General features: G+C 40.1%; 1 protein-coding gene across 3 annotated transcripts in view; it reads right to left on the bottom strand.

The window, feature by feature from the left end:
* FRS2 (fibroblast growth factor receptor substrate 2) overlaps positions 1–22,617 on the bottom strand; it is a 37,702-nt gene extending 15,085 nt beyond the window's left edge. Inside the window, exons 1-4 of one of the 3 annotated variants that reach the window (XM_058673255.1) lie at positions 22,475–22,617; positions 21,556–21,598; positions 2,352–2,446; positions 705–933 (exon numbers count right to left, since the gene is read on the bottom strand). In XM_058673255.1, coding sequence (XP_058529238.1) covers positions 705–714 — 10 coding nt within the window. In that variant the 5' untranslated portion in view covers positions 715–933; positions 2,352–2,446; positions 21,556–21,598; positions 22,475–22,617. The remainder of the gene's footprint in view (positions 1–704; positions 934–2,351; positions 2,447–21,555; positions 21,599–22,474) is intronic. The other 2 variants (XM_058673256.1, XM_004583018.2) reach the window with 2 other exon arrangements.
* Positions 22,618–22,901: the final 284 nt, after the last annotated feature.

The raw sequence follows: 22,901 nt of genomic DNA, 5'->3' as shown, positions 1-22,901 counted from the left end.
CCTAGGGAAGCAGTGGAAGATGGCCCAAGTGCAGGGGCGGTCTGGATGGAGCTGCAGGCTGGCCCAGTCCTGGCTGCTGCAACCTTCCAGGAGTGAAGCAGTGAATGCAAGTGTGCTCACTTGCTGTTTTCTCATTTGCTCTCTCTTTCATTTCTCCCCGTTACTCTGCTTTCAAATAATAAAAAAAACTTTTTTAAAGAAATATGACAGGGCCGGCACAGCAGCTCAACAGGCTAATCCTCCACCTGCAAGCGCCAAGATCCCATATGGCCACCGGTTTGTGTCCTGGTTGCTCCATTTCCAATTCACCTCCTGTTTATTGCCTGGGAAGGCAGTAGAGGATGGTTCAAGTCCTTAGGATCCTGAACCCATGTGGGAGACTGGAAGAAACTCTTGGTTTCTAGCCTCAGATCAGCTCAGCTCCGGCTGCTGAGGCCATTTGAGGCCTGAACCAGTGGATGGAAGATTTTTCTCACTCTCTCTTCTTCTCTCAGTAAACCTGCCTTTCAAATAAAAATAAATCTTAAAAATGCCATGAATTTATTATTTTAATAAAATAAAAATTTAAGCAATTTTCATTAGGTCAGAAAACATCGAAAATACAGGAAAAAAAAAGAGTGAGCTAGTTAATGGCTCAAGGAGAAGGGGAGGACTGTCTTGTCCTCCGGGGTAGGGACAGAGCAAGTGAAGTAGAGAAGACCTACCGTCTAACATGTCCTTCGTACACAGAAGGCAAAGCTTGCAGTATGAGGGACTTGAGGAGCATGCGCACTAGGCACCAAGGCACTACCCAGGAAAAGACAGCAGGGTGAGTGAGCAGGCTGAGATGAGTCGACGGAGGCTGCAGAGCCAGCCTGTGGTATTCTGCCAGGAGCGCTCAGCAGTCCAGATGGTGCACAGCTCAGGGTCAGAGGATAAGGAGATGAAAGGATGCTGGCGACACCAGGGTTTCATAATCATTAGGTCCAGTCAGGAAAGAAAGAAGAGTGTTAACAGAATTAGCAATACAGGCAAAAAAGTGGGAGGCTTAGCTCAAGTCGGGGCTGAAATAGGTGAAAAGCAGGGAATTCAATCTTCCAACTCTGAAAGAGACTTCCAGGAAAAAAAAAAAATTCATTAAAACAAATTCTATTTTTTCTGGAAGGCGGGTTTTACAGAAACAAAGTCTTCCATCCACCGGTTCACTCCCTGAATTGCCACAATGGCCAGTTCTTAACCAATCCAAACCTAGGCGTTGGGCTTCTTCCAGGATTCCTGTGTGGATGCAGGGTCCCCAGGATTGGGGCCATTCTCCACTGCCTTTCCAGATCATAAGAAGGAAGCTGGATGGGAAGTGGAGCAGCTGGGACATGAACTAGCATTCATTCATATAGGATGCTGGCACCATACAGTGACTAGTCTTGGTGCCACTGTGCTAGCCCCCATCAAAAAAATATTTCCTTATTTATTTATTTTTACTGCAAAGTCAGATATACAGGAGGAGGACAGAGAGGAAGATCTTCCATCCGATGATTTACTCTCCAAGCGGCTGCAACAACTGGAGCTGAGCCAATCCAAAGCCAAGAGCCAGGAGCCTCTTCTGGGTCTTACATGTGGGCGCAGGATCCCTAGGCTCTGGGCCGTCCTTGACTGCTTTCCCAGGCCAAAAGCAGGGAGCTGGATGGGAATTTGGGCTACCGGCATTAGAACTGGTGCCCATATGGGATCCTGGCGTGTTCAACGTGAGGACTTTAGCCGCTAGACTACTGCGACATGCCCATATTTCCTTAATTATTTGAAAGGCAGAGAGAAAGTGACACAATAGCTGGGGTTGAGTCAGACCAATCAATCCAGATCTCCCAAGGAGGTTGTAGGAACCCAGCTCCTTCAGCCATGCTATGGAGCCTCCCAGGCTATACATTAGCAGGAAGCCAGGAATGGAAGCGCAGCAAGGACTTAAACCCAAGCCCATTGATCTGGAAGGCAGGGATCCCCAGAGACATTTGAACTGCTGTCCAAGCACTCAGCCCAGGAGACACTTTCAGTGGGGAGTTCTCACCCACATCTTTACGTGCAAGCTCCTATGCAAGGAAGTAGGCTAGACACTAGGTATTCTCTGTTATGACTATCAGCCTAATAGTTAGAGATCACATCTGACTTACACGAGATTTAATAATATGCATTAATACTGCACCATCGGAGGACAAGTCATGAAATCCCATGCTTCATGCACACAGCAACACACAAAAGTCACCCAGGTGCACTCAAGAAACAAAAAGTAGCTTTGGTTTAGGCAAAGAAAAAGTTTACTGAATATTTTCAATTAATTGACACTGTTTTCAATTTGTGCATTTTTAAAGATGTCAACTTACCTAGATCTGGCCATTAATATTCTTAGCCTCTGCTGCAGCATTAGGAGTTGAATCATACTTCAAAATACCATGTTTCCTTTGTTTGCTGACTTAACCTAGAAATAGAGCCAAAAACGATTGATAATTTCCTCTTTTTATTGTAATAATGTTTCTATCAGCAGCCTGGTTAGTTCAATCACCTGATTTACACAAACGCAAAAGCCTAAAAACTTGATTAAAAAAGAAAAAAACACTGATACATATGATTAATCACTTCTTTGCAAAAGAAAAAGTAAAAATGCAATAGTCTAAGTTATATGAAATTTCTGGCTTCTCCACTCCAGCTTCGACAGCGCACAAGTCATTTCTCTATACTTATCTCCTCGGCCGTGAAATGAGGGGTTGGATGAAACCACCTCCAAGGTTTTTTTCAGCTCTCAAACCCCAGTTTAGCCAGTGATACATGAATTCTCCAGCCCTGGTGACTCTTCCTAAACTTCACTGTTACTCCTGCCTTAGAGCTGTTTCTCTTTAGAATTCACTCTGTGTCATGCTATTCCACAAGAATCCCCAGAACCAATTCAAAGAAGTAGGTCAATTAAAAAAAAAAAAAAAAGAGTAGGAACAAGCAGGCCAAAGTCATCATAGTGATGCTGCAGTGATAAATTAGTCAAGATGCAATCTACTTTTGAAATTTTTCTAGCTAATTTTTTTCATGTTTCTATATAGAGGGAAAAAAAGACCCACTCAAATAGGAGCACTAATACTTAGTGAATACCTATGCTACAATGCATGTGGCATTATGTTAAAGACTATAGGAATAGTTTCATTTAAACTTACATATTAATTAGAGTTAACATGATAGATATCCAAAATGAGTATTTCTAAGCCTAACCGCATGTACACACACACACAATCAACAATTTCAGCTCTTGTTTCCAATGCCCTCTATAAAACCAGCATGTCAGGCATTTGCTTCTGCCCCTTGTGAGTTGCTGTATCATCTCCCTTAAGATAGGCAGCAAGGCAACCAGCATGGTAGCTTAGTGCCTAAAGTCCTTGTCTTGCACACGCAGGATTACATATGGGTACCAGTTCTAATCCCAGCAGTCCTGCTTCCCATCCAGCTCTCTGCTTGTGGCCTGGGAAAGCAGTTGGGGAGATGGTCCAAAGCCTTGGGACCTTGCACCCGCATGGGAGACCCGGAGGAGGCTCCTGGCTCCTGGCTCCTGGCTTCGGATCGACTCAGCTCTGGCCATTGTGGCCACTTGGGGAGCGAATTATCCCAGGGAAGATCTTCCTCTCTGTCTGTCCTCCCCTCTGTATGTCTGACTTTCCAATCAAATTAAATAAATCTTAAAAAAAAAAAAAAGGCAGCAAGCTAATGTCTCATCTCTGGTGTTCCCTTTTTTGCTCTGGAAGCTCAACATTCTCACACTTTGTCCTTGACTTATACAATTGCCCAGAGCTGAGTTAATTCTACCACAAACCACTTATTTTCTGTGAATATATATGACATTGTCTGATTTTTCTTTTCTAAGAGACTTGAACCAATTAATTCAAGAAAATCTTGGTGCACTCCACATGTAAGCTTTTCCCACTCCCACCCTGAACCAGGTTTAGCAAATAAAATGAGACTGATTTACAAATAGTTTAGTGATAACTTTAAGCATATGAAAAAAATCATTGTGCCAACATATAAAGCTCTTTAAAGTACTATAAAGTTGTCATTTGAAGCTGTGGAAATGTTACTATGATCTCTTTGTGAGGACTGACACTTCTTCAGTCCATCACTGAGTCTGATAATGTATTGTAGAGCTTTTGCTGGCTTTTACTCTTTTTCAGTGTAATTATCCAACATGCCAGGTACTTTCCATCAGAAAACAAGCTGTAAGTGCTAAATGACAGACTGTCAAAGCCCTCCTGGATGAAAAGAACCCAATGAACCACGTCTGTCCCACTTCCAACTTTGGGATACTGATGCCTCACACATTCTCCATACCTCTTTCCCCCCAGCTTTTTTTGTTTGTTTGTTTGTTTGTTAAGATTTACTTATTTATTTGAAAGTCAAAGAGAGGAGAGACAGAGATCCTCCAGCTGCGAGTTCACTGAGCCAAGCCGAAGTCAGGAGCTTCTTCTGGGTTTCCCACAGGGGTGCAAGGACCCAGGAACTTGAGCCATTCTTTGTTTGCTTTCCCAGGTGCACCGCTGAGGAGAAGCATCAAAGGTGGAGTAGCACAGACTCAAACCAGTGCCCTCAGGGGATGCCAGTGCGGAAGGTGGTAGCTTTACTTGATAACACCACAATGCCAGTCCCTCTCTATAACTCTTCAACTCACTTTGGGTTCTCTCCAACCAATGGACAACTGAAAAGTGAAAGATAATTGGGAACTAGTGACAAGTAAGATGTATTATAGACACTATATGGACATATAATCTTACTTTGTTACATGCATGCTTTTTCTGTAATGCTGTTATAGACAAGAGCATCAGCTAGTTCAGTGATATAGCAAGCTAATCCTCTCACTGTTGCACTGACATTCCATATGGGTGCCAGTTTGTGTCCCGGTTGTTCCACTTTTGATCCAGCTCTCTGCCTGGGAAAGCAAAGGAGGATGGCTCAAGTCCTTGGACCCCTGAGCCCATGTGGAAAACCCAACGGAAAATGCTGGCTCCTGGCTCTTGGCTTTGGATTGGCTCAGCTCCAACCATTATGACCTTGTGGGGAGTGAGCCAGCAGTTGAAGATCTCTTTTCTCTGTCTCTTCTTTCTGTAAATCTACCTTTCAAATACAAATAAATAAATATTATAAAAGAAAATAGCATCAGCTATGACTCTTGCTCAAAAAGATAAAATGATTTTACCAAGAAAATTATGTGGAAGCTAAAAGGTACACTAAGAACTAGCTACTAGCACCCTATTTTGATATAGCAAGCTGGTTTTAAAGCCCATACCATATTGCCAGAAGGCAGGCATTTGGATGATCTAATTTGATCCAAGGACTCATCCTGTAAACAGGTGTTGCCATTTTTCTCATCCTTGAAGTGACAAAGCTGAGGCTTAAAAAGGCTAAAATAGTCACATTTCCCAAGGTCAATACTTGGAAACTACCTGATTCCAAAGTCCAAGCTCTTATGAAGTAAATGAGGCATCAGTGCAATGAAGTGATTAACGCACATAAAAACTCAAGACCCTAAGCGCATATACTAAGCATTCAGTGTTAACTACTGAAGTAACAATAATTTATTACACAACAATGCTGCATACCTTTGGTATAGTTAACCCATATGCACTTAAATTTTCTTACTTATAAGACTAGGATACACTCATAGAATTATTGTGCAAAACAAATAAATTCTGCATATAGAGATATTTAGAAAACCATATAGTGTTATAAAAGACAAGGCACTGTTACATTACCACTGCAGGTAAAATTCTGTCTACTATATAACAAAGGAGCATTTTATAAGTGTTATACTAATATACTTAGTAAAAGTGTCTTAAATTATTTTAATATGATTCCTGCAGAATGACCAGGAAAGAGAACACTGAATTCTATTCACAAGTGTTAAATATAAATATAGTGCTTAAAAAGGTACATTTGGTCTTTTCAGGAGGCTAGCACTAAGGGTGAATTTGGCTAATACTACAGTAGTTCTGTTCAAATACAGCTGGGACAGAATACCAAGAGTTAGAAGTATAGCACATAACTCTAAATTTTGAACAGGCTGTCGCATTTAATTACATTAAAACAATCAAGAGAATGATGTTCAAAGATTATGTTGCACCAATGACCTAGCTGTTATTTTTTTTAACTGCTGGGTAGGTGTTCTTTCATTATACACATAAGCTTTCTTTTTATTCCTAACACCCAACAGGATTTTTTACTGTTTATTCTGAATAAAAAAGGTTTTTCTAAAAAGCTGAGATTCAGTATATTCTGCTAGTTACGGGCCCAGGGCCGTGATGGGAAAAACCAAGGAAATGGGAAAAACCTTGTTAGCTGACGATTTAAAGAACACACGGGCACATACACCTACGAAGGTACAGAATTCTAAAGTATCACAGGCGTTTTATTCTAACGGCAGTGTTAATGAATTCCCTCACAATTTGCAACTGTCCACCTTCACCTCTTTTACTCCGTGTTGCAAATATCAATTACATTACCCACAAATCACTTCAATATCTGATCATGAAAGATTAAGCACACATACATATGTATCTTTAAAAACTCTCAATCTATTTTTTTCTGTGGACAAATCTAAAACATTAACAAAGGGGCATGTAACTTGCATTAAGACAACAAAATATCACTCAATAGATCTGTAGAAAAGTATCAGTATTACAGAGCCTAAAAAAAAATGAGTCCATTCATTTCTCCAGAAATCCACACATTGAAGCATTCAAAAAGTGGTTTCTGAGTACCTACTTTCTGCCATGGAGTGAACTAAACACTAGAAATAAGGACCCATGACCTGATTCTAATGAGCTTACCTAGTGAGATACGATTACCCCACCCTCCAAACTTCACTCCTTTCAACAAAACCTCACAACAAACACAGGGGCAGAGCCCTGGATCCTTATGTTGCACCATGCATAAGAACACTCAGCCATTTAACTCAGAGCAGAAGGAAAGACAACACAACGTCCTGGAAATGCTGATCCTGAAGTTCAGTCTAAAAAGGTAGGCAGAAGCTAGCGAAGAAGGCATGGAAAAGTAAGCCGAGATCCAAGGAGAGAACCAAGTCTACTCCAGAAACAAACCTGCAGTTTCTTGAGGGTGGAACACAGAGGTGGCATCAGAAACACTCCGGGATCTGTGCAGAGGTACGGTCACTCTGCATCACCAAGGGCAACTAACATTTTCCCTTACAGTTTTACACATTACTAACGTACCACAAAAAGTTTTCCTCTGGAGGAAGAAAACTGAATTACATTTGCAAGAGTTTAACTTAAAATTGTTAAAAAAAATTTTTATGGTGTTTTCCTGTGTGTGATACTGTCTAACCTTCAACTCATAGCATACATCTAGAAACATAAGTTCTCCTCAGACTCAACAGAGCCTAGACACCCAGTGGCTGTCACTGTAGGATCTGACCTTGGATCGCCTCCTTCCTTCCAGACCTGGGAAAGTCACCCTGGATCTCAAAAGGAATCTGACAAAGTCACTTTCAATTTTGCATTTCTTTTTGATAGAAATAATTTTCTGTATTTAGTAAATACTAAGAAAATGTTGTTAAAATGCCTTGCTAAAAGTAAAGCAAGAAAAAGCCTAAATGCCAGTTTTAGTAAGACTGGTGGTAACACAATTATGGAGATATCCCAACCTTGTGACGTACTTATACCCAGACGCTGGTATGAAACTTGTCCAATTCCATTTGAGTGTCCACCATCTCGTCCCTGAGCTATACACAAACCCACAAGCTGAGTCACTCTAGCTCAGTTAAACCAGAAATGTCATCAGCGGCAAGCACAACAATCCCAGCACCCTCAATCACAGGGGGAAAAATCACCAGCCTTCAGAATTCTCAAACTCTTAGCTTAGAACTTTATACACAGCAACATAACCTATGTTCAGCAAAAGCAAATATTGTTCCACAGCAACATCAAAAGGATGAACACTTATATAAGGGATCATGCAGCTGTCCCCACTAAAATTTCACCAATTACAACACAGAAGACAGAGAACTACAAAGCAGCAGTGAGAAAGTAACACAGGCATGCTCCAGAAAGCAGTTATTATTAACTTTGAAAATTTAAATGAATACAGTTGATCTTAGAGATAGTGCATTCAGTTTTATGTAAGCAGAATATTTCTTATTTCTATTCTCCAACTCAGTGATCTGTACTTACTTTTTAAAAAAGATTTATTTGCTTATTTGTTTTTTTTTAAAGATTTATTCATTTTATTACAGCCAGATATACACAGAGGAGGAGAAACAGAGAGGAAGATCCTCCGTCCGATGATTCACTCCCCAAGTGACCCGCAATGGGCCGATGGGCGCCGATCCGAAGCCGGGAACCTGGAACTTCTTCCCGGTCTCCCACGTGGGTGCAGTGTCCCAATGCATTGGGCCGTCCTCGACTGCTTTCCCAGGCCACAAGCAGGGAGCTGGATGGGAAGTGGAGCTGCCAGATTAGAACCGGCGCCCATATGGGATCCCGGGGCTTTCAAGGCGAGGACTTTAGCCGCTAGGCCACGCCACCGGGCCCTATTTGTTTATTTGTTAAGAAGAGATAGAATCTTCCATCTGCTGGTTTACTCCATAAATGGTTGTCCAGACAGAAGCCAAGAGCCAGGAATTCCCCAGGGTCTCCCAATGCACAGCAGGGGCTCTCTTCTTCCATCTTCCCAGGCACATTTGCAGGAAATGGACTGGAAGCAGAATCTTTGGGAATCTGAAGCATTACTCTAATATGGGATCCCAGTAACACACGCAACAGGTAAATTAGCTGTACCACAATGCCGGCCTTGTCTATTCATTCTCAAAAGGTGTCAAATCAACAAATGAATGCTTAATTCTCATAATAAACCTCAAGCTTAGAAATTGACCAACAGGCCTGCAATTACGGTACAGCATATTAAGCCATCACCTGTGATACTAGGATCACATATGGTTGCAAGTTCAAGCCATGGCTGTACCATTTCAAATCTAGTTCCCTGCTAATCTGCAGCAAAAGATGGTCTAAGAAGCTGGGCGCTGCACCCACATGGGAGACTCAGTACAAGTTCCTAGCTCCTGGCTCAGAACTGGCAGCTGTTCTGAGAACAGGCCAGAGGAATGAAGATTCTTTCTTTGTGTCTTTCCTCCTAATTCTTTCAAATAAACTTAGAAAAATCTTCTAAAAAATTTATTAATATACATTATCTGGCAGGGATTTAATTGTACAGCATAATAAGTATGGAGCTTACACAAAAACAAACCAAAAAAAACCCACACGTTAATCTTTAACTCTACGGTGATTTGTCAAAAAAAAAGTAAAATTTTAGTGAACAGTCACTGTCCAAATAAATGTCATATTCGTACTATGATCAATGAGTAACTTATATCATTCCTCTACTGCTATTCCAGCTTCCTGCTAACATGCCTGGGATGACACAGGTACTTGGGCTCCTGCCACCCATGTGGGAGACCTGGGTGGAATTCCCAGTGCCTGGACCAACTGCAATTGTTGAAGGTATCTGAGGAGTAAACTAGCAAATGAAAAATCTTGCTCTACTTTTCTTTCTGCCATGACCTTTCAAATAAATAAGCACATTAAATACACACACACACACACACACACACGCCTTTCTTATTTATTTTTTACTTTTAAAATGATACATTTGGGTCTGGTGCCATGGCAAAGCATGTTAAACTTCTGCCTATAGTGCCAGCATCCCATATGGGCACCAGTTTGATTTTGGGATGTCCTACTTCCATTCCTGATTTCTATTGATGTGCCTGGAAAAGCAGTGAAGAATGGCTCAAGTGCTTGGGCCCCTGTACCCAATAGGGAGACGTGGAAGAAGCTCCAGGTTCTTGGCTTCAGATCAGCCTCTGGCTATATAATCATTTGGGAAGTAAAATAACAGATGGAAGATATCTCTCTCCTTTTCTCTCTGTTTTAAACACAGTTCTCTTGCTCTCTTTCAAATAAAAATCAATACCCCACTAATAAAATTGTTTGCTAAAACAGATACATGCATTTTTACATATATATATGTTCCTCACCCTTATACATGCCTAAAAGAAATATTTCAATCATAAGTACAACCAGTTAATTAACTTTCATGGGGCTACTAATAAGCACTATTCAAAAAATATTTACTAACAAAAAAAATCACAATATAAAGTAGATAAAGAAGCTATGCCGATCTGAAGCCAGGATCCAGGAACTTCTTCCAGGTCTCCCACATGGGTGCAGGAACCCAAGGCTTTGGGCTGTCCTTGACTGCTTTCCCAGGCCACAAGCAGGGAGCTGGATGGGAAGCGGGGCTGCTGGGATTAGAACCGGTGCCCATATGGGAGCCCGGGGCTTTCAAGGCAAGGACTTTAGCTGCTAGGCCACTGCGCTGGGCCCCCCATTCTCTCTTGCACTGACCATTAGGGCCACCCAGGAGCCCCAAAATAGCTCAGATCTCTGACTACTTAAATATAATTTGAATACTACATATTTATCATTTATCCTTAGTATCTAAAATAAAAGGCTTTATTTTAGTAGTGTAAACTTCCCTCATACAAAGCAGTATCAATCTCCAGTAACAGCAGTGTGATATGATGAAAATAAGGGATTCGGGAATACTGAGGTCCAAGTTCTTTCATAACTTTTCTGAAACTGTATTTCCCCTGGGGTGAAATAAAAATACCTCCCACCACTACCACTTCCTATCTCATCACTACAGATTTGAGGCTGTTTCAGCAGGAACTGTGCAGGTCAAATGAGGGAAGCCCAACAATGAAGATGGAGAAAGGTCCTAGACGAGAGCAATACTTAAGAACCTGCGTCAACAATACGATTAACTGGGCAGAAAATGGCAGCCCAAAGAAAACGCCTACATTTTCATATAAGTGACAGAGAAATGCAGGAAAACACAGGAAAAATATCAGGTTTAGAGAGAAGCACTTCAGCTCCGTTCTGAGTGTACTGTAAGGGCTCTCAGACACCCGGGTAGAGACACTCAACAAGCAGATATACGCAAGGAAATGGGAGAAATATCTGGGAATCAGCTTATGAGTGCAATGCAGGCAACAAGACACGACTAGCCCAGGGAGAAGAAAGCAAAGACCTATAGAAACTCAGAAACACCAACATTTACAAGGAATGCGCAGGAGGAACTCACAGAAAGCCTGGGCGTTTGCAGTCCAAGAAGCTAAAGGAAAACGCCAACGTGCCATGGCGTCAGAAGCCTTGAGTCAAGGTGAGACGGCGTAGAGAGAACAGTCACACCCTTCAGAGAAGGCTGCGGAAAAGAGTTTGGAGAATACAATGTTTGACAGTCTGGAAGAGGAGAAAAGAGATGACAGCAGTCTTCAAATTTTTACCTTATAAAATAATGTATTTGTTTTGCCTCTAAAACAGAAGTTGCACAAAACCACAAAAGCCTAAAGGAATAAAACAAACTTTCACCTACCAAAGACCTTGGGACCTTTAAATGCTGAGTCTCCAATCACTAAAAGCATGTCAGTAGATTCAATTTTAGAAATGATTAAGAAGTTGAATTAGGTAACTTGAGTTTTAGACTCAATAAAATACACTTTAAGGGCTATACTAAATCTGAGCTACTCTGCAATAAAAGGAACAAACAGAAAAATACAAAACAGCCTTTAAATATTTAGAAATAATAGTCTGTGTAGTTTTAAAAATCACGTTCAATTAATTCTAAGTAAAACACAATAAAGATAAAGGCAATTTTAACTTCATGAGTACAAAGTAAAACATTTAATGTGATATAAAAACTTAAGTGCATACCAATTTTATAGTTGGCTTTTAGCTACAATAATTTTGTTTTAATATCATTAAAATTTACTCAACTGAGTTTTCGTAACATTCTACTGTTAAAAGAATTATGTTCTTTTTTTCCTTTTTTAAAGTTCAAGCACATAAGTGTGTTTGTGGCCTTGATGACAGATTGTAAAAGATATTTGTAAATGGTGGGTACTTTCCACTGGACCCTCCAGAGCCATTCTCTTACCTTCTTCACATTCCCATGTGTACCTAGAGAACTTGGCCTGATAGGGACAAAACTAATATGCCCACTGCTCCATTCCTTACTGAGGTACTGAATTTTCAATACAGAAGTTACACACTGCACTAGAGCCAGTGAACAAAACAAAGGATCTACCACCAGTTTCAACATTTCTTCTTTTTTTTTTTTAATGATGTGTTTACTTTTATTACAGTCAGAAATACGGAGAGGAGGAGAGACAGAGAGGAAGATCCTCCGTCCGATGATTCACTCCCCAAGTGAGCTGCAACGGGCTGGTGCGCGCCGATCCGAAGCCGGGAACCAGGAACCTCTTCCAGGTCTCCACAAGGGTGCAGAGTCCCAGTGGTCTGGGCCGTCCTCGACTGCTTTCCCAGGCCACAAACAGGGAGCTGGATGGGAAGTGGAGCTGCCGGGATTAGAACCGGTGCCCATATGGGATCCCGGGGCTTTCAAGGCGAGCACTTTAGCCACTAGGCCACTGCGCCAGGCCCATAAAAAAATAAATAAATTTTTAAGAAAAGAAATGATTATTCAATGTTATCCTGACTAAACTATATAAATATTTGGGAAAAAAAAAACCAAAACTCTGGGCACGCACCGAATGTAACTAGAAATGAGCAGATTTGGGGCTTGGTGTGGTAGCCACTAGGCTGAAGTCCTCACCTCACATCTAACGGGATCTCATATGGGTGTCGGTTTGTATCCCAGTGGGTGTCCCCACTTCCCATGCAGCTTCCTGCTTGTGGTCTGGGAAAGCAGTGTAGGTTGGCTCGAAGGCTTTCAAATCCTGCATCTGCATGGGAGACCCGGAAAAGACTCCAGGCCCCTGGTTTCAGATCAGCTCAGCTCCAGCCGTTGTTGCTTAGAGAATAAATCAACAGACAGAAGAGCTTCCTCTCTGTTAATCTAACTTACCAACAAAAACATAAAATACATCTTTAAAAAATGAGCAGAGTTTAATAATCATTTCAGATAACTTTTGGTATTCTTTCATACCACTTTACCTAACAAACAGCTTTGTGAAATTACTTACAAAGTGCAATCTAAAACCACATTAATAAGCTTTTCATGATTTATTATACTGAAATCCATTACCAAATCTGATTCAAGGTAAATTAAATACAAATAGTCTTTTTAAAAATTCCATTAGTAATCAAAAATATCTTCCCACAAAAAATTCCAGATCCAGGTGGCTCTGCAGATGAATTCTGTTAAACACTCAAAAAAGAAGCAATTTTAGACAAATTATTCCAGAGAATAAAGCTTTCTTTTCCAAAAGTATTGCCATAACATTGACACCAAACCCAAAAAGGACTGCAATGCCCAGCACAATAGACTACAATTACAGATAGATTCCTTCATTGATATTTCAAACTTCAAGTACCTTACTAGCAAACTGATTCCAACAGAATCAATACCTCATGACTTTGATGGAGTTATATAAGAATCAAGGGTTGGTTTCATACCAGAAAAAAACAAAAAAATTCTCCGCAATTATGGACTAAGGAAGAGAAACTTATACAAGAATCAATTTGGAAAGTAGGTATCTTTTCAGAAGTTTCTCCCAATAGAAAAGATAAAACTATAAGGTTATTTTAGGAAATTCAGTTACTTTAAAAAGACTTAGCTCCCCAGACACAAAGAAAAATCCAAGCTGCAGTACTCAAAGAAAGGGGAAGCCTTTCAACATGACCAATGTGCCACAGTATCACTGTTTCTAAAAGGAAAGGTCCAAGAATCCTAGAATCCTGACCAGTTTTTTAATACATAATTCATGTTAACACAGTCATGCTTGGTGTATCTTCACATATTTGCTCTGACTACCACAAATCTGTTACAACAATCAGTTTATAAGTCCTAGAACTCTGCCCTGGACTTATTACCCTTATCTGCATTAAAAGTGAGATGAATGGGGGAAAAGCAGGTTAAGCCTTCGACTGCGAGGTCCTGTCCAGCATCCAACAGGCTATTGTTGCACTTCCAATCTGGTTCCCTGCTAGTCCACCTGGGAAAGCAGCTGAAGATAGCCCAGTGCTTAGGCCCCTGCACGAATGTGGGAGACTTGGAAGAAACTTCTGGTTCTGTCTGGGCCAGCAACAGCCATTGCGTTCATCTAGGGAATGAAACAATGGATGGAAGATGTCTTTGTCTCTGCCTCTGTCTCTCTCGTTGTCCTTGCACCTCTCCCTCTTATTCTTAAAAAAAAAAAAAAAAAATTTAGAAAAAGATTTATTTATTTTCATTGCAAAGTCAGATATACAGAGAGGAGGAGAGACAGAGAGGAAGATCTTCCGTCTGATGATTCACTCCCCAAGTAACCGCAACAGCTGGAACTGTGCCAATCCAAAGCCAGGAGCCAGGAACTTCTTCCAGGTCTCCCATGCAGGTGCAGGGTCCCAAAGCTTTGAGCCAACCTCCACTGACTTCCCAGGCCACAAGCAGGGAGCTGGATGGGAAGAGGGGCTGCCGGGATTAGAGCCGACGCCCATATGGGATCCTGGCGCATTCAAGGCGAAGACTTTAACCACTACGGTATTGTGCCAAGCCCCAAAAACAACTTTCTACCTTCACCCTCATTCACCACAAATGTGAAAAGCTACAGAAAGTGACTCTTTAAGATCTCATACACTACTTTGAGAACTGCCACCTGTGGCTAGCAAGCAACACTGGCACCCCAAATGAGTGGCCATTCAAGCCCCAACTACTCCATTTATGCTGCAGCTTCCCACTGGAGCACATGAGAAGGCACTGGGATAATGGCCCAAATACTGGAGTCCCTGCTACCTCTGTGAGAGACTCGGTTGGAGTTCCTGGCTCCTGGCTTCAGCTTAGTCAAGACCTAGTTGTTAACTGCTTATAGTGCTGGTCTCCTACAACAGAGTGCTGATTTCAGGCCCAGCCATCTCCCTGCTAATACAACCAGAGAGCAGTGGGTGATGGCTAGATAGATAGATAAAATTAAATAAATAAAATGGAAAATATATCTGTCTCTCACTTTACCACTTTCTCTGTCACTCTACCTTTCAAATAAACAAATCTTCTAAAAAAATTATGTAACTTAAAATTAGGCAAACACTTCTAAATAATTCATAGGACAAAGTAAGATCTATTTTTAAAAAGAGCCAAGAACTACGTGTCAATTGATACGTATTGATACTACGTGTCAATACTTGGGCAGCTAAGGTTGTATCAAGAAGCAATTAAAAGTCAATAATCAAAACTGAAGTTTTAAAAAGAAGAGGGAGAAAAATCCTAGGAACTCTAAGAAAATAGAAATAATATAGCAAAAACAACGAACAGAAAACATTTATAATAAAAATAACTAGAAGAGCTAATACGTCATCCTTTAAGAGAATAATCAATACACTTCTACAACAGTAATGAGAATGAAAAGGCAAAAGCTTGAGAGATACTGTAGAGATTCAACAAATTAAAATTTCAGATTTTGGAGCCCAGCACAATGCCAAATGGCTGAATCTTTGCTGTAAATGTGTCAGGGACCCACATAGACACCAGCTTGTATCCATCTGCTCCACTTCCCATCCAGCTCCCTGCTTGTGGCCTGAGAAAGCAGCAGAGGACGGCCCAAGCCCTTGGGATCCTGCACCCACATAGGAGACCTGTAAGAGGCTCCTGGCTTCAGATCAGTTTAGCTCCAGCCATTGCAGCCATTTGGGGGGTGAACCAGTAGATGGAAGATCTTCCTCTCTGTATTTCCTTCTCTCTAAGTACCTTCCTTTCCAATGAAAACAAATGAATTTTTAAATAAAGTAAAAAAAAAAAAAAATTCAGCTTTTGGGAAAAAACTACAAATACACACTATTAAAAAATAATTTGGGCCTGGCGGCGTGGCCTAGTGGCTAAAGTCCTCGCCTTGAATGCCCCGGGATCCCATATGGGTGCCGGTTCTAATCCCGGTGCTCCACTTCCCATCCAGCTTCCTGCTTGTGGCCTGGGAAAGCAGTTGAGGACGGCCCAATGCATTGGGACACTGCACCCGCGTGGGAGACCTGGAAGAGGTTCCAGGTTTCCGGCATCAGATCGGCATAGCACCGGCCCGTTGCTGCTCACTTGGGGAGTGAATCATCGGACGGAAGATCTTCCTCTCTGTCTCTCCTCCTCTCTGTATATCTGACTTTGTAATAAAAATAAATCTTAAAAAAAAAATTCAAAAACAAAAAACAGTTCTTCGTTTTTTTAAAATTTCCAAACTTACTACAAAGCTGCCGTCAACAAGCATTAAATCATGATGTGTGAAAACAGGTGAGGATCCATAAATTCATTCACTTTTATGACATGAATGAATGGTCTTTTGACAAAGGTCCCAAGACAACTCAATGTGGAAGGCCATTTTTCCTCAGCTTTCCCCAGGCCATTAGCAGAGAGCTAAGATCAGAAGTGAAGCAGACGAACGGGGCTCAAATTAGGTACTCTTACGGGATGCTGGGCAGCTCCTTTCCTGGCTGCATTACAACACTTGCCCCTTTGTGAGCTTTTTAAAGACATGTGGAATGCATGCATTTAAAACATTTTGAATCAAAATGAAAATGGCCAGTGAGCTTTCTGAAGTGCTTTTTTACATTTAACAACAAAATTAAAGAATGCTATGAGGCACACTCATATGGAAACCATTATACTTTTGACTGCCATCAAAAGTTATCAATGTGTTCATGAAAGGTGACAAGCAAATGAATTAATAAATCAAACTATTGTGGTCCTTTAATTTCCCCCTCCATCATTTAGCAAATTAATTAAAAAGCCATCATGTGAAAGCAAGTAGACAATCAGAAAAGAAAGAACAATATGAGCCAAGTGTTCGGCACAGCAGTTAAAATGCTTCTTGGGACAGCTGCAACACATATTGCTGAGCTTGGGTTAAATCCACCTCTCCTCTTTCTTTTTTTTTTAAAGATGTAATTACTTTCAAAGCCAGATATACAGAGAGGAGGAGAGACAGAGAGGAAGATCCTCCGTCTGATGATTCACTCCCCAATTGGCCTCAACGGCCGGAGCTGCGTCGATCCAAAGCCAGGAGCCTCCTCTGGGTCTCCCACGCGAGTGCAGGGTCCCAAGGCCTTGGGCCATCCTTGACTGCTTTCCCAACACACAAGTGGGGCAGCTGGGACTAGAAACAGTGTCCATATGGGATCCCAGCATGTTCAAGGCAAGAATTCTAGCCACTAGGCCACTGTGCCAGGCCCCCACCTGTCCTCTTCATACAAACCTCCTATTAACACACACCCTGGGAGGCAGCAGGTAATGGCTCAAGGAACTGGCTGCCTTCCACCCAGAGACTGAGTTCTGGGCTTCTGGTTAAGATCCAGCCTAGTCCTGGCTGTTGTTCGCATTTGGGGAATGAATCGGTAGATGAGAAATATTTCTGTGCCATTCAAATATAAACACATAATATATATATTTTTTGTTCTGGGTCTCCCATGTGGGCGGCAAGGATCCAAGCACTCAGGTTGTCTTCCACTGCCTCCTAGGACAGGGAGCTGGACTGAAACCACCGCAGCCAAGCCTGGAGCCAGCATTCGTATAATTGTATATGGACAACCCAAGCCGCACCTTAACATGCTGCACCACAATGCTGACCACAAAAATAAAATACTTGAAAAAATATGAAACTGGCACAATATAAGACTAACATTATTTCAACAAATTTATGCCTTCATAAATGTACTTTTTTAAGATGAACACATTACTATAAAATATGGAAGCAAGAATAAAGAAGAAAAACAACCAATGGCTCAATGAGTGTCTTATCAATTCCTGTATCTGGATCTGATTTTAAGCCTTAGCAATGATGCCCATGATAAACTCTACATATTTGTATACCCTTCTCACTGTCCTTGAATTATGACTTTTTTTAAAAGATTTATTTATTTTTATTACAAAGTCAGATATACAGAGGAGGAGAGACAGAGAGAGGAAGACCGTCCGTCGATGATTTACTCCCCAAGTGACCACAACGGCCGGTGCTGTACCGATCCAACGCCAGGAACCAGGAACTTCTTCCGGGTCTCCCACGCGGGTGCAGGGTCCCAAAGCTTTGGGCCGTCCTCAACTGCTTTCCCAGGCCACAAGCAGGGAGCTGGATGGGAAGTGGAGCTGCTGGGATTAGAACTGGTGCTCATATGGAATTCCGGTGCATTCAAGGCAAAGACTTTAGCCACTAGGCAATGCCGCCAGGTCCCTGAATTATGACTTTTCCAAAACGGGCTAGTTACTCAACAAAAATAATGCCAGAATCTCTGTTTGGATGCTTCAGGGAATATTTATTGTGTAAGATGCAATAGCATTTACCTTATTAAGAATAAAACAAAGAAGATTCACCAAGCAGGAAACATATGTTTAGCACTTTCCAATAATTCTGGAATTAATATGTCAAAGAAATATAAACAATTACAAAGACACATCATTCGTACACTTAGAAGAACCCTGAAAAGGATGAGTTGGGAAGAGATTAATGTTTAAATAAAGCACTTTTTAAGAATGAACACATGTGCCCATTAAGCAAAAGAAATTTTCTTTTTATCCAGCATCAAAGAATGCCCCCTTCACCTCAAACACACACATACAGACAAGGTACACATTTTCCTCCAAACTGTAAGCCTCTAGCTCAATGAAAACAGGATCATTTCAACCACACACAAGCTCTAGCACTAAATTTGTAGTTTCTACATGCTGCCCACATAGCACTTTGTGAGCATGTGATTAACAGGAATGATGCACAATCACACCACATTCTTTCCCTCAACTCACACATCAAGAGCTGCCCTCTCAGCTGCATTCTTCTCCCAACTGCCACGGTCACCTTAGCAACCCCATGCTCCTAATATGGACAGCTGGGCCATTTAAAGTCAGTCCCTCTTGGCAGGAAAAATGCTTGTTCTTCAAATTAGGGGAGAGAGGAGAGGTTTTTCCTTTCAATACACATTATAGGGGTTGATTTAACTTGATCAGCACTTTTGTTCTGTGGCAGCAATTTGTGTGCAGCTTCAATGTATTTAGAGTTTTGTATATATATTTTTTCCATAACCTAAAAGCAAGTGGCTGAAAAAATAAAATTAAGCCATCTCACATGGAAAGCTAAGAGTAGAACTTCAAAAATAAGTATCTAGCATAACGGCATTCGTCTATAAAACTACCTACGTTTTTATGGAGGAAGGTCCACTTTACTTACACTGAACTATAAAACAAGGGGTCCTAACATAAAATCAGAGTCAGAGGCCTACAGTCTTTTAAAATCATTACCTATTTTTCCAGAACAAAATCACTGTTAAAATTTAAAGTTCATACTCCAAGACATTAAATCTCTTAATCTCTGATCTGCATTCCTTTATTCCACTACCCAAAGAAAAAATCTCTCAAAATCCTTCTACAAGCTCAAATGTGAACAAAGTACTGAAACCAAGCAGTTAGGATATCTGAAGACCCTCCACACCTACAATAACAATGGATTACTCAAACACTGGATGATCTTTGCATGAACCATTAACACAGAGTGTCATACACAGGTTCCAGGACCTATTGATACTCTCTTAGAAGTAAATGCAAAAAGCAGGGAAAAGAAGCTTTACAAAAAACCCAGGAAGGAAAAAACATCTTGGTGATTTGCTTTCCCCACATCCTCGGCCAGCGGGTTCCTTCATTTTAATACTTTATTTCCAGGACCAGAATAAAAATGTGCATGATGAATCTATAGCAGTTTCAAAATCAGAAGGAAAAGATGTATCTAAGAAAACAATGTTGCCTTTAAGATATGTGCTATCCAAAAAGAACAATAAAAAGGGAATCGAGTCACTAATCTGAATAGTGTATTTTATAAGCATTTCCAGTCGATAATTATCCTTTAGTGATCACTACTACCTATTCCAAAATATTCCTTTAAAATTTCAAATAATGTTTTTAATAATAACAACAACAAAAGTTTTTTTCAAAGAGTTACACAGAGAGAGAGGAAGACAGAGAGAACAAGATCTTCAATCCCTGGTTCACTCCTCACATGGTTCCAAAGGCCAGCACCAGGCCAAGCAAAAACCACTTTCTTTTTAATCTCCCACATATGGGACATCTGCTGCTGCTTTTCCCAGGCGCATCAGCAGGGAGCTGGATCAGAAATGGGAGCAGCAAGCACTTCAACTGCTACCCATGTGGGATGCTGGTGTCACAACAAATCACAACGCCACCCCAACCCCACACTCAAAGTAACTTCTTCAGGTTGATAAATGTTTTCTTGTTATAATACAGTAAATAAACCAATACGAAGATCCTCTTTATTTTAATTTTTAAGTTTCACACAGAAACAGAGCTCCTATTCATAGGTTTACTCCCCAAATGTCCACAATGGCTGGAGTTGGAGACAGGCCAAAGCTGGGAGCTGGGAGCTCAATCAAGATCTTCCACAGGGTGAAAGGAACCCAATTACTTGACCCATCACAGCTGCCTCCTAGCAGGAAGAAGGAGTCAGGATGCACAGCCACGTGCTAACCTAGATGCTCCAATGTGGATACAGGCATCTTAACTACCAGGTGAAAGTCTACCTAGATTTTATAGCTACACACCTGAACACTTTATACTTCAGAAGTCTAAAAGAATATAACAGAAATCAACGGCTACAAAAACGCCACTGAAAAGTGTTCATGGATTTAATTTATTCATATTAAACTTAATCTTTTACTGTCTACTTAGTATGAAGCATTCCCCTTTCTAAAGTACACAAAGGAATTGTATAATTTCCATTGGACAACAAAAAAAAAAGAAAAAAAAAATAAAACAAAAAACAAAAAATAAAAAAAATAAAAATAAAAATTAAAAAAAAGAAAAAAAAAAGAAAAAATAAAAAAAAAAAAAAATAAATAAATTTCCATTGGACAGAAGATAACTAAACAATTTGCTTTAATTTGCAGCCGCTAAGATAATTTCTACCCGAACCAGTTAGCTAATTTCCCTTTGTAAAAGAAACATGATCATCACCAAAAGAAAGCAACACTTTTTTTTCTTTAAAGAGAAAAATCTCACTCTTAAGGATGCTAGGTGTAAGCCTTTTGAGTTTCAGAGACAGCTTCTTCCTGTTACATCCTTTTATCTTTAACTTCAAACAAGATCAGGTGCTTCACTAGCAAACTTTAGGATGTTAAAAAAAAGTGCCTACAAACCTGAGAGGGCCTCCCTAAGAGGCCGTTGAACTTGAACTGGACAACTGGGATGCTGGACTCTGTATGGTGTAAACTTTTAATTAGGGAACCTCAACGGAACTTGAGCTGTGGTTATGCATCAAGGTGAAGGAATTCATGATGGGGGAAGGGTTTGGGGTGAAGGGGGGGAATCCCAGTACCTATGAAATTGTGTCATGTAATGCAATGTAATTAATGAATAAATGAATATTAAAAAATTTTTTTAAAAAGTGGCTAATTTTTAAAAATCTTCTAATAATCAAGAAAAATGAAATAATTTAAGATTCTCAAAAATTAAGAACGAGTAAATCTGTATCCAACTATATTTGCTTTACTATTATAAACAATTTCTTACCTTGTGGAGTTCTCTTCTGGGAAAAATAGATACAATTTTGCCCCTAAAAAATTTTCAGGTAGAGAAGTTGGAATGTTAGTTTCAAAACAGTCTCTTCAAAACGAAGTTATAAGATGCTAGCATAGCACATTCAGAATATTATGATACTTGATAAAACCCAAGAGACTGGTCTCCAATAATGACTTTTAATATTTTTTAAAAAATGCTTATTCTATTAACTAAGCAGCAAACCATTTTTACTAGGTACAATCTGTAATGATGTTATATATAAAATAAATATAAAACATTTATAATATAAAGTATATATAAACTAATTATGTGTTAATCTCTCCAAGAGTAGGTATTTTTGAAGGATACTTATTTTCCTAGATACTACAAAATGTGTTCCTTTAAATAGTGGTTTTAACATTTCTGCAGTTTCATATCCATCAGCTCTACCTAATTCCAGAATATTTGCATCACCCCAGTAAGAAACCCCACACAGAATGGTATAGTTCTAATTCCAACAAGACATTCGAAACAAATTTGATTTCTAAAGATGTGCAAGAAGTATGTTTCTTTCTAACACCATGATTAAAATTAAATTTTATACAATATGTGGAACAAAGCCTGGAAGGAAAAGCAAATATTCTAAAGTTAATATAGTAACTATTTGGATATTACAATGGGTCTTTTCCACACATTTCTACCTGAAGCTGTGATTCTATCTTTCCACCTTTATGATTCTATCATATGAACTTTATGATTCTTAAAAAGGCACAGAACACACATATTTTATAAGTAGCACATCTGTTAGGATTTGCAATACAAAGTGAAAACTAAAATACAAGTTAATATCACACTTTATACTAAATTTTTTTCAAAACAGATGAAAATATCTGTAAAGTCTGAAGAACAAAAAAGATCTGATCACACTTACTAATCTGGTTGAAAAGCCACGGCTGCATCTTACTTTGTGACAAATGGTTTGCTTCATCACTTTTTCATCTGTGTGTCTACTTCCTCATGGTCATTTCTGAAATAAAGGTACAGTTATTAAGAATGCAATTTTTGAACATATTCTGACTAAAATCGTAAAAGTCTAGATAATTAAACTACATTAATGACAAGCAACTTTCTAATACAAATATTACTAATGGCTGTGAATGAGGTAGGAGGAAGAGCAAACGGGCTGCTCACTCAGAATAAGATCTCTCCAATCCTCAACGCCTTTCAGCCACCCAGGCCTTCCAATTCTTGAGTATGCTCTATAAAGCCGACAAAGAAAAAAAGACAGGCATAGATGGGAAGCCCAAAGATTGTACATTTTCAACACAACAAATTATTCTATTTGTTTGTTGTCTACA

The sequence above is a fragment of the Ochotona princeps genome, chromosome 15 (assembly GCF_030435755.1).
Source record: "Ochotona princeps isolate mOchPri1 chromosome 15, mOchPri1.hap1, whole genome shotgun sequence".
Taxonomy (NCBI): domain Eukaryota; kingdom Metazoa; phylum Chordata; class Mammalia; order Lagomorpha; family Ochotonidae; genus Ochotona; species Ochotona princeps.
This window is presented reverse-complemented; position numbering and strand designations above follow the sequence as displayed.